General features: G+C 36.4%; 1 protein-coding gene across 1 annotated transcript in view; it reads right to left on the bottom strand.

The window, feature by feature from the left end:
• The window catches only part of DOCK3 (dedicator of cytokinesis 3), a 463183-nt gene that overhangs the window by 344025 nt on the left and 103678 nt on the right, over positions 1–15480 (bottom strand). The window contains exon 3 of the mRNA XM_028479808.2: positions 6298–6338. Within this exon, the coding sequence (XP_028335609.1) occupies positions 6298–6338 (41 nt within the window). The remainder of the gene's footprint in view (positions 1–6297; positions 6339–15480) is intronic.

The raw sequence follows: 15480 nt of genomic DNA, 5'->3' as shown, positions 1-15480 counted from the left end.
AAAAAAAAAAAATGGTCAGAAGAACCTAGGGGCAAGATGGGAATAAAGATGCAGACCTACTAGAGAATGGACTTGAGGATATGGGGAGGGGGAAGGGTAAGCTGGGACAAAGTGAGAGAGTGGCATGGACATATATACACTACCAAACATAAAGTAAATAGCTGGTGGGAAGCAGCCGCACAGCACAGGGAGATCAGCTTGGTGCTCTGTGACCACCTGGAGGGGTGGGATAGGGAGGGTGGGAGGGAGGGAGACACAAGAGGGAAGAGATATGGGGACATATGTATATGTATAACTGATTCACTCTGTTTTAAAGCAGAAACTGACACACCATTGTAAAGCAATTATACTCTAATAAAGATGTTTAAAATAAAATGAAAATAAATAAAGAGAATTGTATACCCAATGAAAATATTTTTGAAAAATAAAGGTGAGTAAATCCAAAGCCAATAAAATGAATAGAATAAAGAGAAGAAATCTGTGAAACAGACCAAAAAAACCCTTTTAAGTCAAAAGTTAAGTTGAGAGATCAAAACAACAAAAATCTAAATAGATTTGACCAAGAAAAATAGAGGAAACAGCTCCCTGAAGTCTAGAATGAAAGAGGGATCATCACTAAATGTCTTACAGACATTAAAAAATAAATAGCATGAATATCTAGGACAATTCAAAAACATACTGAAATAGAAAAATCGCTTGCAAAATACAACTAATCGAAACTGAGAGAATGAGTTAGACAAAGGTACTAAAGATGGACTATAAGCCCCAACCAAAAAGAAAAAAAATTTAATGACAAATTAGACTTCCTCAAAATTAAAATCTATTCTTCAGGACACAACATTAAGAAAATGAGGGCCCGTGAGCCATGGCCGCTGAGCCTGTGCGTCCGGAGCCTGTGCTCCGCAACAGGAGAGGCCACAACAGTGAGAGGCCCGCATACTGCAAAAAAAGAAAATGAAAAGGCAAACCACACAGTGAAAGAATATATTTACAAGGACTTGTATTCAGAATAGAGTATTCATATAACTCAATAAGAAAACAACCCAATAAAATATGGGTGAAAGATATGGACACGTCACAGAAAAAAAAGAGGTTAAAGGACAATAAACATTTGAAAAGGTGTTCAACCTCTTTAGTCATTAGGGAAATAAAAATTAAAAGCAAAGCAAGAGACCACTAGCTTATCCATTAGAATGTCTAAAATTAAAAAGACTGAAAATAAAAAGTGTTGCTGAAAAAGTGGACCAATTGGAAGTCCGATACTTAAATTTATACTTAATTTTGGGAGGGTTCCCACCATTAACTGATAAGAAGTACTCACTGTGCCTCAACTATCTGTAAAAACAACATGGTTTATGCTGCTGAACACCTGCTTTCCTTCCAGGAATGTGGAATTTTGTTACATGCTACGCAGAGGTTGCGTACAGGACCAGTGCCCGATAAAACTGGCTGTGAGTCTCAAACAAGCTTTCCTGCTTGGCAACATTTCATATGTGTTGTCACAATACTCCTGGGGGAATTAAGCTTCTCCCGTATGACTCCACTGAGAAAGGACTCTTAGAAGCTTGTGCCTGGTTTCCCCAGACTTTACCCCATGCACCTTTGCTGTTCTGATTTGTATCCTTCCACTGTAATTATTCATAGCTTTGAGTACAATTACATAATAAGTCCTTTGGGTCCCCACAGCAAATCTTCAAGTCTAGGGGTCTTGAGGGCCTCCAAACCCAACAACAAATAAGCATGACACAAAATATCACCTAGCCTTCACTTCCTTCAACTCCCACCATCTTCTCCCCCACTGACAATAACACAAACACACTAATAATAAGATCCATTAATGGAGTACACTTAAAATGTGGCTACTAGGTAAATTCCAGATCACAAACCCACATTTCAGTACTGAATAACAATGATAAATGTCAAATTTTTTTAAGTTTTCAGTTAGGAGAGCTCCTACTGATGATAATTAGCACTTTCCTTCATTAAAAAAAAATCATTAGATTAAGTCTTATTATGACTTGGTGTATGACCAAGTCTGTACTAAAGTGAACCACCACAGCTACAAAGTAAGTTGATAGACTGAAATGATCGTGTACCACAAACTACACATATTTAAAGTGTAGAATTTGATGCTTTGGCATATACATACACCAGTGAAACCATGGCACAATTAAAATAATGACATTTAAATCAGCCCCCAAAGTTTCCTCTCTTTTTTTTTGTAATCTATCCCTCTCTTCAGGGATAGACTGGCAGGCAACCATGTAACTGGTTTAAGGCATTATAAATTATTAGCATTTTCCAGAATTTTACCTAAATCAGATTTGAAATGTTCATCAGTCCTCCACTCACAAAATCACCACTACAGCCTTATTTATATTCCTAAGAATCTACATCTACTTCCTTCCTTTCACCCATAACCTACTGTGTTAACTACTCTACCTTCTCTCTCTTTATCATTCAACACACTAGACTCTGGCTTTCTGCCACTATCATACTATGACTACATGGGATTCTCTAAAACATCACCAATGGCCTTCTCTCAAACACAGTGGCCCCTACTCAGTACCCATTCTATTCTACTAGACTACTCCACAGTACTTGAAATCATTAATTACTCTGTTTTTTAAAAACTTTCTTTTCCTTAGCCAGCTATGACCTCCATTTCTCAAACTCCATGTGCTAGTACCTCTTTTTCTGTCCTCCAAGATGCTGGCAGTCTTTAAAGTCTCATTTCCAGCCCTATGCTATCATAGCAGTTGTTGTTATAGCAACAGAAACAAATATTTACTGTACTGTTACCATATGCTAGGCACTATGTTAAGAGCTTCATATAAGCTCATTGATTTCTAACAATTCTACAAGATAAGTAATAATGTTACACTCATTTCAAATTACATACAAAATTAAGAGAGAATAGTATATTGAACCTCCACAAACCTACCACCCAGCTTCAACAATGATCAATGTTTTGCCAACCTTGATTAATTAATACCCACGTACATATTCTTACCCATTGCCATACTTTAGAGGAAATTTCAGAAATTACCCATAAGTACTTAAATATGTATCTTTAACAGGTGCTTACTATTTCTCCAATAAACTCTATTTCATGGTTATACTGTATGGCAAGAGTGAATCTGTGCCTCTGTTAAATGACAGCCCTGTTGCCAAAGAGACATAATCCAAATTCCTTAGGATTCCTTATAGTCTTTGGTATGTAAGACTCTGTAAATATGGATCCAATGTACCTTTCCTGCCTTACCATCCATCACTTTCATCCAGGCACTATGCCCTAGCCAGTTTGGACTATTTAACATGCCTTGCAATTTCACACCTCTATACCTCTATTTTTGCTGTGTAAAACATTCAATAATGTCCTGTTCCTATCTGGCAGAATTCTAGGTATCCAGTTGACAATTCCTGTATAAGAACTGATCCTGAAACCACAAAATGAAAGTAAATATAAATTCTCTTGAATTTCATTCCTTTTCTCTTGGGCATATGCTTTATAAAATGCACAAAATTATCATCAAATATCTGTTCTCCTTTTCCTTAATTTTATCTTATTCTCCTACTTTTTAATTCACAAAATTTAGTAGTACATATTACCTGCATATTATACTTCTCTTAAACTGTACAATTTTAATATATGGTCACAAAAATATATAACTGAAAGGGCATTTTATAGTAAAACTTTTTATACAAAGAAACGTTTTACCATTTACTCATTATTTCTGAATGCTATCTAGTTCAGACACTATTTTATTTGGGCTATTTCAAGTTTTATTATTAGTATAAATTGTACAAAACTAAAGACATAGTTTAATAAGTAAACTTTTTCATTTTTCTTTAGCCACTAATAGCTATGAAAAACTATTGAAATTTCTAATTATTGTGATCATAATATTAAGATAAATAAAAGATATATAGGGATGCATTTTTTAATCATTCTATGTATGTAAAATCACTAAATGATTATCTTTTACAAACATGAAAGAATTTTCAACATAGTTCCATAAAATATCACTGCCACAGGGTGAAATTTAGTTAATACTGTCTTTCCATCTGTTAATTTTTTTAAGTTTAAGAATATAAATACTAGCTATCAAGAGGTATATACATACATGTTGCTAATAAATGCTACAGTAATCTAAGATTCTAGAATGGAGTTGGTATTACCAAACTACACAACCTCAAAAGTACTACATTAGCCCAAACTAAAAAAATTAAAGGAGTCTGATCAGACAAAAAGAGCTCTAACACTTCTTTTCTTTTTATTTTTTGGCTGCGCCGCTCGGCTTGTGGGATCTTAGTTACCCAACCAGGGTTTAAACTCGGGCTACCGCAGTGACAGCACCGAGTCGTAACCACTGGACCGCCAGGGAATTCCCTCTAACACTTTAGATTAGTGTCATCTGGTTCCCTCATTTTGATTAGTTTCTCAAATCACTGCTAAGATTAATCACAAAATGGCCTCTCCCACAGGCTCTAAACACCTTTGTTGCAGGAAAAAGAATTTAGAAAATAGGTATGAGATTCTGAGCACTTTTCCTTAACTCTAAAATAGAACTCTGATTAACCTGCTGGAGAAGCCACATGGAAAGATAGAGATCTTGAGGTTACAACATGTAGCTATTTCGGTGATCCAGCTGAGGACAGCCTTCTAGCCATCCCTGCCAACATACCACACGTGTGAGTAAACCCTTTTGGACATTCCAGCCAGCTGAGCCCCCAGATAACTGTAGCCACAAGTGGTGTCACCTATACAGAATGATGATTAATTTTAGTCCACTACATTTTGGGGTGCTTTGCAGCACAGCAATAGATAATATTGTAAGGGTATCATCATTCATGTCCCACTTAACAAGGTTTTCAAGCCACACACTGTGCATCAACTGATATTTTAAAGACAAAAATAAAATAATTTCAAAGACCACTGTCTCCACGCTGATCCCCAAACCCTAGTATTTGAAGCAAGGTGGTGGGGTGGCTAAGATCACAAATATTAATAAAAATAAATAAATAGCATGTAATATCACAAATTACAGCTTTCCAATCATTTATAAGATTTCTCATTTATTCAAGTTCTAAATTTTTGACAATTTCAAATCAAGATAACAAACATAAAATACAAATAGAAATTATTTCCACATGAGCCTTCCTGAGATGGAAATAACACCTGAAAGTGTGTCTTAAAACTAGAGACACAAGGTAAAAAATTACCTACGAGCAGTGGTTCTTAACTGGGGCAATGTTATCACCACCACCCCACCTACCTCCCACCCCCGCCCAGGCCCAGGGCCTTTGGCAATGTCTGGAGACATTTTTCACTGCCACAACTTGAGAGGAGATGTTAGTGAGTGGAGGTCATATACGCTGCTAAATTTCTTATAATGTACAAGATAACAAAGACTTATCTGGCCCAAAATGTCAACATTGCCAAGGATAAGAAGCCCTAGCTATGAGGAATGAAAGTTTGAAGATATTGTCTTCTTATGATCACTACCTTAAAAACTAACGAAACAAGTGATTCTACTGGCAAAATTGATTACAGCTCTGAACATTTTTATTTTTTAATAAAAATTATGTGATAATTTTGGCATTTTCTACGTAAGAAAAAGCATAATACACTAAATATTAAGCCTACAAAAAATATATAAGAAAAACTGATATTATTATAGAAAAAGTAAAGCAGAAAGAAGTTTTTGCAAATGCATTACTGGAAAAAAATGTTGCTACTTGTATTATAACTTCCAATTAAAATATATTTTGTTTGATCAAATTACTATTAATTGGCAATAGAATAAATACATAAATCTAGTCCATAAAATTAGCATTTGGCACTTAAAAGTCTTATTTAAATTCATATTTTAATATTTTAACAAGAACATTATGATCAACAGAGATGTATCTAACTGAACATTATTTTTAAAGTTTTTTCCATTTTAAAAATAAATTCATCTAACTAATCACATGACTACACAGGACTAGGCCTAAGAAAAAGTCAATATACTTTTGTCAACTGTTTTAAGGAAAAAATATTAAATGTCCTAAATAGGCTTTTTCAAAATAAGCTTTGCATCTATTACCATACACACACTTTTCTGTCCTTTTTAAAAAGTCATTTTAATATTGCTGAGACAGAGTAGAGTCTGATACAGTTCTATGAAGGAAAGAATGAGTGTGGTTACTGTAAAAGATTCAAAGACTGACAAGTAAGAATTGTTTTTATATCAAACAAATATACTAGGCTGCTTTCTACATTAGAAAAGGTAACAATAAACTTTTCATTACCTTTACATTTGGCTTCTTTGTTGAAACTCCTCTATACCAACCTAAAACAAAGCATACAAAAGATATTAAAATCATATTGTTGTCATTTTCTGTAAGAGACATTACTTTTAGGATAATTAATTAATGCAAAACTTTCTAGTAAGTTTTAGGCACTTTATGCCTTTATTAAGCATAGTTTACTCCAAAAGAAATAATCTTACAATAAATACAACATTCCCAATTTTCATCAAAAAGCACAAAATCACTTTCAACTGAATAAGAAAAAAAAAATATTAGAAAAGATTTCAGAGGACATATATTCAACTCCTTGAAACTTCCCAGAGGAAACCGTTAGGGGTTAGGAAAATGCCAAAATCATATAAGCTTTTTTGGTGGCAGACAGGGAGTACAGCCCAGACTTTCTATTTCCTGGTCTCATTGACTCTCCCATGCACTAAACTACACCACCCTCATTTCTTGGCTTTCCAGCTGCTGAAGTTGACATCAGTGCTTCATTTATTCCCTCTCACCATTCATAAACAGCAATAACAATGAAAGTTAAAATTACACAATAAAAACAATTTTCAGAGAAAGGAAATTTTTTTACCAACTTTTCTCAAATCCAATCTATTATTTTCAGAGGGTTGCTATAGTTTCTCTACTTGGGTTTAAGGGGAAACAACTCCAATGAGTAGAAGAGGAAGCTAAGAGTTATATTTAAAGGAGGAATATGAAGAAAAAAGAAAGAGGAGATTGTTGATGATAGCTAATATTAACTGAGAGCTTACTATCCTTAATTCCATGTTCTGAAATTGAGTTGTTCCATGTATTAACCTTTAAGTCCCACAACAAAGCTATGAGGAAAAGAATCAACTTTTTCTCCCCTGAAATCATAACAAACAATAAAACAATACCCTTATTTGTTTAGTACAACAGATGAGATCATAAATTTGAATAACTCAATTTACACTTGAGAGTCTCAATATCTTCATTTTTGGTAAGTGATAACCTTACCAATGTGACACTTTACCATATCTTAAACAGGATAAAGAATGACATCAGCAGGTATGGCAGAGTAAGGACTGCCAAAAAAACCCTATCCTCAGTAAAAGCAATAATAACACTGGCAAACACTGTCAGTATCAACTTTTTTAGAACTCTAGAAGCAAACTAAAGACTTGAAATATTCCAAAGAGTATTTATTCAAGAAATCTGAATCTCAGTCAGAACAACCCTTTTAACTTGCCCTATCCCATCTCCCTCTCCACAGCCCTGTGTTAAACTTGAAAACCAGTCCCACATTCACAGGGAAAACCAGAAAACTAACAGCCCCTGAAGAGGATGGAAAAGAAGAAATGCAGGAAGACCTAAATAAATGAAGAGGTTTACCATGTTCACGAATTATAAAACTTAGCACTGTTAAGATATCAATTATCCCTAAACTGATCTATAGATTCAATTCAATCCCAATCAAAATCCCAGAGAAATTTTTGGTAGGGTATTAACAAGTTCTAAAATTTATAAGGAAAGACAAATGACTACTATAATAGTCAAAACAATTTTGAAGAAAGAAAAAATTTGAATGACCCACACTACCTGATTTTAAGACTTAATATAAACCCACCATAATTGAGAGTGTAATACTGGCTAAAGAATAGACACAGAGATCAATGAAATAGATTGTAAAATCCAGAAATTAACCCACACATAAATGAACAATTGATTTTTGACAAAGGTGCAAAAGCACTTCAATGGAGAAATGATAGTCTTTCAACATATGGTGCTGAAACAATCAGACATACGTATACAAAAAGAAAAAAAGAACCCCAACCTATACCTTGCACTATTAACAAAATTACCTCAAAATGTATCTAAAAGTGTAAAACTTATACAAGGACAACAAGAGACCATTTTTGTGATCTTGTGGCTAGACAAAAATTTCTTAAGCACACTCCATACAAGAATAAATTTTTAAGGTTATACTCCATTTATAGTTATTATAAAATATTGCCTAAACTCCCAGTGTTGTACAATATATCCTTGTACCTTATTTTATACCTAATACTTTGTACCTCTTAATCCCCTACCCCTATATTGCCCCTCCCCACTCCCCTCTCCCTACTGGTAACTACAAGTTTGTTCTCAATTAACAAATGGGCAGAGACCTGAACAGATACCTCACCAAAGAAAATATACAGTTGGCAAATAAGCATATGGAAAGATGCTCAACATCATATGTGATTCAGGAGCTACAAATTAAAACAATGAGATACCACCGCACATCTACTAGAATAGCCACTATCCAAAACACTGACAACACCAAATGCTGATGAGGATGTGGAGCAACAGGAACTTTCATTGCAGATGGGAATCCAAAATGGTACAGCCACTTTGGAAGACAGTTTGGCAATTTCTTACAACACTAAATGTACTTTTACCACAAGATCCATCAGACTCACTCTTTGGTACTTATTCAAATGAGTTGAACACTTATGTCCACACAAAAACCTGCACATGGATGTTTATAGCAGCTTTATTCATAAGTGCTTAAACTTAGAAGAAACGAAGACGACCTTCAATAGGTAAATGGATAAATAAAACTGTGGTACATCCAGACACTGGAATATTATCCAGTGATTTTTTAAAAATGAGCTATCAAGCCACAAAAAGACATGGAAGATCTTTAAATGCATATTACTAAATGAACGAAGCCAATATGAAATGCCACACAGTGTATGATTCCAACTATATGACAATCTGGAAAAGGCAAAACCATGGAGACAGTAAGAAGATCAATGGTTGCCAAGGGTTAGCGGGGAGGGAGGGATAAATAGGTGAAGAGAATTTTTAGGGCAGTAAAACTACTCTGTGTAATACTATAGTGGCAGATACATGTCATGATATATTTATCTAAACCAATAGGGTGTACAACACCAAGAGTGAACTCTGATGTAAACTATGGACTTTGGGTGATAATGATTTGTCAATGTAGGTTCATCAGTTGTAACAAGTGTACCCATTCTAGTGAGTGATGTTGATATTGGGGGAGGCTGCACATGTGTGAAGGCAGGGGGTATACTGGAACTCTCTGTACTTTCCACTCAATTTTGTCTAAAACTGCTCTAAAAAATAAAGTCTTTTGTTTTTGTAACGCATTTACTATATGTAATCCCACACCTAGGTATTTGCCCAATACAAAAAAAGCCTACACTAAAATCTATACTCATTATTTATAACAACTTTATTCATAACAATCAAAAACAAAACAATTCAAATGTCCATCAACTGCTGCACAGATAAAATGTGGTTTCAACCTGTATGATGAAATACTGCTAAGGAAGAACACACTACAGATACATATGACATGAATGGCTTTCCAATGCATTATGCTAAGTGAAAAAAGCCAGACACTATATAATGTGTGATTCCATTTATATGATACTCTGGAAAACACAAAACTAGAAGGACAGATCAGTGGTTGCCCAGGGTTGAGAGAAAGGGGTTGGGAAGGAAGTTTGACTACAAGGAACATGATGTTATATTTGGGGGTGGTGAAAATGTTCTGTATCTAGATTGTGGCGATGGTTACAAGATTATGCATTTCCCCAAATTCACAAAATTCTTATGACTATACTCCAAAAAGGATGACTCTTCCTGTATATAGGTTACACCTCAATAACCTGACTAAAATAAATACACACACAATAGTATACTTCACATCTACCACAATGGTTAGAATTTTTCTTTGAAATTCTAACAATACCAGGTGTTGGCAAGAGAATGTAGAGCGAACAGATACTGCTAGTGAGGGGGATAATAAATGGTCCCCACTTTCAAAAACAATGCAATATTATCTGCATACTGTATGACACACTGAAATTCTACTCCCATATATTATCCCCTATAAAACAGCATTGAATTGGGGCTATTACTCACTCTAGAGGAATTTTTAGAAATCTGTGGGGTGGTCTGAGTTACCAGAGAAGATATTAAAAATATTTATATTTTGAAAAGACAAAGATTCTTAGAAGAAAATATAGGAGTAGATCTTCATGACCCTGGGTTAAGCAACAACTTCACAGAGAAGCAACAACAAAGTCCCAGTTTTTAATGTTTTTATAAAACAACAGTGTGAGAATAACTGGGATAAAATCACATGCAGATTAAGCACCACCTCAAGATTTCAGGTAAGCACTTGATCAGATAACATAACATGTTTACAGAGGTCAGCCATTTCTCAGCAAGTAAACTCTCACAATACTGTTTATCAAAAAGCTCTGTCCTGGGCTTCCCTGGTGATGCAGTGGTTGAGAATCTGCCTGCCAATGCAGAGGACACGGGTTCGAGCCCTGGTCCGAGAAGATCCCACAGGCCGTGGAGCAACTAAGCCCATGCGCCACAACTACTGAGCCTGTGCTCTAGAGCCCATGAGCCACAACTACTGAGCCCGCATGCTGCAACTATTGAAGCCAGCGCACCTAGAGCCCGTGCTCCGCAGCAAGAGAAGCAACCGCGATAAGAGGCCTGTGCACTGCAACAAAGAGTAGCACCCACTCGCCGCAACTAGAGAAAGCCCGCACGCAGCAACGAACACCCAACACAGCCAAAAATAAATAAATAAAATAAATAAATTTATTTTTTAAAAAGCTGTGTTCTTATGAATGAAATATACATATTAGATTGCAATATAAACTCTTGCTTCTTGTTAGGCAGAGGAACAAAAGAGAGGAAAACTTAGACCAGTTCTGATGAATAGCAAGTAGCTTCAAAAACACATTATCAGGGACTTCCCTCGTGGCCCAGTGGTTAAGAATCCGCCTGACAATGCAGGGGACACGGGTTTGAGCCCTGGTCTGGGAAGATCCCACATGCTGCAGAGCAACTAAGCCCATAAGCCACAACTACTGAGCCTGAACTCCAGAGCCTGCAAGCCACAACTACTGAGGCTGCACTCTAGAGCCTGCAAGCCACAAGTGCAAGCGCACTGCAGGGAAGAATAGCCCCTGCTCGCCACAACTAGAGAAAGCCCACGAGCAGCAACAAAGACCTAACGCAGCCATAAATAAATAAATTCATTTATTTTTTAAAAAAACACATTATCATCTTCATTCAGTGCCACCATTGTGAGGGTCATGAGAACTATGCTCACTGAATTTCAGCCATCGCTTTTTCTTAAAACCAAACATCTGCTACAAATTTTGTCAAATGGTATCATTCCATGAGAGATTCAGAACTGAAGAGGATGAAGAAAGAATAAGAAAGGAGAGAGAGAAGGAAGAAGAAAAAGCTCATTCTTTTAATGTCTTTTACATACAGAACAAAAAAGTTCATAACTTCTCAGATAAAAGATTCAAAGAACTCAGATATCTGCAACATCATTAAGAATCAACAGTAAAAAGATGTTTTTAATGAGCTAGTACAATGACACATCTTCTAAATTTCTGTTTTCCTATTACAGTAACCCTGGACAATGTACCTTTGCAACTATAATTCCCTCCTTTCATTTTCATCATTTATCTTCTGACTTTCCAAGATTTCACAGTGCTGGCACACAAAGTGAAACTCCTTTGATGGTCAGACTGCCTGACTCCTCATCAATTTCACTGTCACCATATTCATTTAACAGAAGAGTGTATCAGTCTTTCTCATCTGATGAGTCAACATCTGATGGTTTGATCACTGTTAGGAACTTAAGAGTCAGATATATTTTTATACTTTAGCATTTTCAGATATAAATTTTTGTAGAAAATTGAATGAGGAAAGGAAGGCATTCTTAAAACACCAAGTTTATAACTTACTACAAAGACTGCTTCTGTCAGGGAATCAATTATCATGTATACCTTAGACTTAAGTCACATCATGATTGAATTCTAAGAAATGCTAAACTAGTGTTGCCTCCTGAAACACCAGCTCCTCCTTCCTCAGTAACTTGCTACAACTCTCCAACTTCTAAGCTAGGGGAATGTTCTTCACAGGACTTTACCCAAATATTTGGTGATATAACTTTATAATGCAAGAATTACTGGGGAAAGTTTGGGTGTTGTCTTCAAACTCCAAAAGCAAAATATAACTCCTTGAGCCTTAGTGACTCCTCTGCTCAAAACTGTCCAATGGCATCGCATCTCAAAATAAAATCCAAAGTCCTGGGACTCCCCTGGAGGCTCAGTGGTTAAGAATCCGCCTGCCAATGCAGGGAACACGGGTGCAAGTCCTGGTCCGGGAAAATTCCCACATGCTGCAGAGCAACCAACCCCATGTGCCACAACTAGTGAGACTGTGCTCTAGAGCCCACGAGCCACAACTACTAAGCCCACATGCCACAACTACTGAAGCCCGTGCGCCTAGAGCCTGTGCTCCACAAGAGAAGCCACCGCAATGAGAAGCCCACGCACTCCAACGAAGAGTAGCCTCTGCTCGCCGCAACCAGAGAAAGTCCGCAGCAGCAACAAAGACCCAATGCAGCCAAAAAAAATCAATCCAAAGTCCTTACTACAACCTCTGCTTATTGCATCTCCCACCACGCTCTCTGCTCCTCCCTAACCAACGCCTCAACTACAGCCATACCAGTTTCCCTGCAATTCCTTCAACTCACTAAGCAAGCTCCCATACCTCACGCCTTTTATACTCCATGCCACATATGCCTGGACTGCTCTTCTCCTAGAGAACCACAGAACTGCTTCCTCACTTCCATCTATTCTCTGCCCAAATGTTATCTTCTCAGGAAAGGCCTTCCATGATTATCCTATATAAATACATAGAAAACATAACCCCCCACCTCACCCCAATGCACACTATCACTCTATCTCCTTCTACCTGTTTTGTCCTTCCTTATTCTTCTCAATGAGAAGTTTGTTTTATCCTTTTCAGCTGAGTCCCAGCTGAAAGAGTGCTTGATCAGCATCAGGCACTCAAATATTTGGTAACTGAAAGAAATTAATAAATCTGTAATATATGGGCTAATAATACCTAACTGGCAAGTGGTGTTGATAAAGTTGATATATGTAAAGTGCCTTGAACAATGTCTCATACTCAATTACTGGGGGCGTCGGGGGGAGGATGACAGAGAAACAAGACACACTAAAACTCTATGTCTGCTAAATAATACTGTAAAGTGTATTTCTAAACCTCCCAAAAGGAGACTGAGCCTATAGGGGGAAAAAAAAAAAACCTGCAGTCAGAAGTTTCTTAATATAAATGGTGTTCATTCTAAGAAACATTAAGGGCCCAAAAATATACTCCAAAATGGCCCTCTTAAATCATTTCTGGAAAAAGTAGGGATATAAATAAAAAAGAAATACTCTTACCCATCTAACAGAGATTCAAATTAGTGCATGAATTAATACCCATGTTCTCCTTTCTCACCAGCAAAATGTTGATACAGACACTTGTACAGAGAAGATTTACTACTGCAACATAAAGTACAATCACTGAACCTAAAACTGGAGAGAATGAGTATGAAGGGCCTCCAAACACATGGAAAGTAACTCTTCCAACATTAAACAAAAATGACTTTTTTAAAAAATTTATTTATTTTATTTATTTATTTTTGGCTGTGTTGGGTCTTCGTTGCTATGCGCGGGCTTTCTCTAGTTGCGGTGAGCGGGGGCTACTCTCTGTTGCGGTGCGCGGGCTTCTCATTGCAGTGGCTTCACCTGTTGCAGAGCACAGGCTCTAGGCGTGTAAGCTCAGTAGTTGTGGCTCACAGACTCTAGAGCGCAGGCTCAGTAGTTGTGGCGCACAGGCTTAGTTACTCCGCGGCATGTGGGATCTTCCAAGACCAGGGCTCGAACCCATGTCCCCTGCATTGGCAGGCAGATTCTCCACCACTGCGCCACCAGGGAAGTTCAAAATGACTTTTTCACCATATAATCTGTCCATAATTAATTATCACTAATAGAACCTGAATGACGAATATGACTTTAGCCACAATTCCTTTATTCTTAAAAAGCCACCATTGAATCTTTCATGCTTACAACCATAGCTCTGTCTCAATGGACTTTTACTTATAACTCACCTTCATACAAAATGCTATCTAGAGCTATCCATGCACTGAAGGACTTTATATTTCTGACCTAAAGTAAGATTTCTACTAAAATCAACAAAATGTAGAAAGCAAATTAGGAATAGGATAGCTAAAATAAACCAAAATGTCTCCTTAGTGTCCCAAAACATAGACTGGCCTAAGAGAATAAGCTTATTTTCTTAGTCTACATAGTTTTTAACAGGGTGTACAGTTTTTTATGAAAAGCCAAACTAGGTTTCCTGTTAGCTAGTTTTACAAAAATTCTTTATAACATCAAATTTATCAACACAAGAAATAAGTAACAGTCACTACTGAGAAAAGTTCCATGCTGAAAAGAGCCAGGAAAAGAACCAGTACCAAGTAAAAAAATTAAATGTGGGTTGTAATCCCACGTAATAAAATACATCAATGCAAATATAATCTCTACAAAAAATTGCAGAAGGTCCACAAGATTAGAAAATGACAAAATAGAAAAGTAAAGTGGAAGAACAACAGTAAAACCAAAAGCTCTAAGATATTAACTGGACTCTGAAATATGAGACTTGATTTTAGGGACCTCGTGAAAGCATGTAGTGTAGTGATACTGTGGCACAGATGTCTAACAAAAATGTTTCCTTATGGAGCCTGTATTCCTCCAATCTTGGCCTCATTTGATATAGAAAGAGTCCCATGTTGTGTTAACTTCTTTCACCCAGACATTACATACAATACTTGTGAAGACCACTGAAAAAGTGACACATTTTCATTTCATCAACTTAAATGTTATTGGTTACATTTACTAAAAATGGTAATTTTACCTAAAATAAATTTTTAAATTACATACTAGTAAAGTTAGAAAACTCAATAATGTATATACAAAAAGTCTACTTTAAAAATGTCAGAAATTTAGACTCTAAAAATGCCATTTTTAAAAATGTGATTAAAAATTAAGGTAGTAAATGAAAACTTCTAATTGAGATGCAATATTAAGTCCTGTTTTATACTGGAATCACTAGGGATTTTACTTTAGTTTTTTTTTAACATCTTTATTGGAGTATAATTGCTTTACAATGGTGTGTCAGTTTCTGCTTTATAACAAAGTGAATCAGTTATACATATACACATATCCCCATATCTCCTCCCTCTTGCATCTCCCTCCCTCCCACCCCCCCATCCCACCCCTCTAGGTGGTCACAAAGCAA

The sequence above is a fragment of the Physeter macrocephalus genome, chromosome 18 (assembly GCF_002837175.3).
Source record: "Physeter macrocephalus isolate SW-GA chromosome 18, ASM283717v5, whole genome shotgun sequence".
Taxonomy (NCBI): Eukaryota; Metazoa; Chordata; class Mammalia; order Artiodactyla; family Physeteridae; genus Physeter; species Physeter macrocephalus.
The sequence above is the reverse complement of the archived record's forward strand: the minus strand, read 5'-3'. Positions and strand labels throughout refer to the sequence as shown.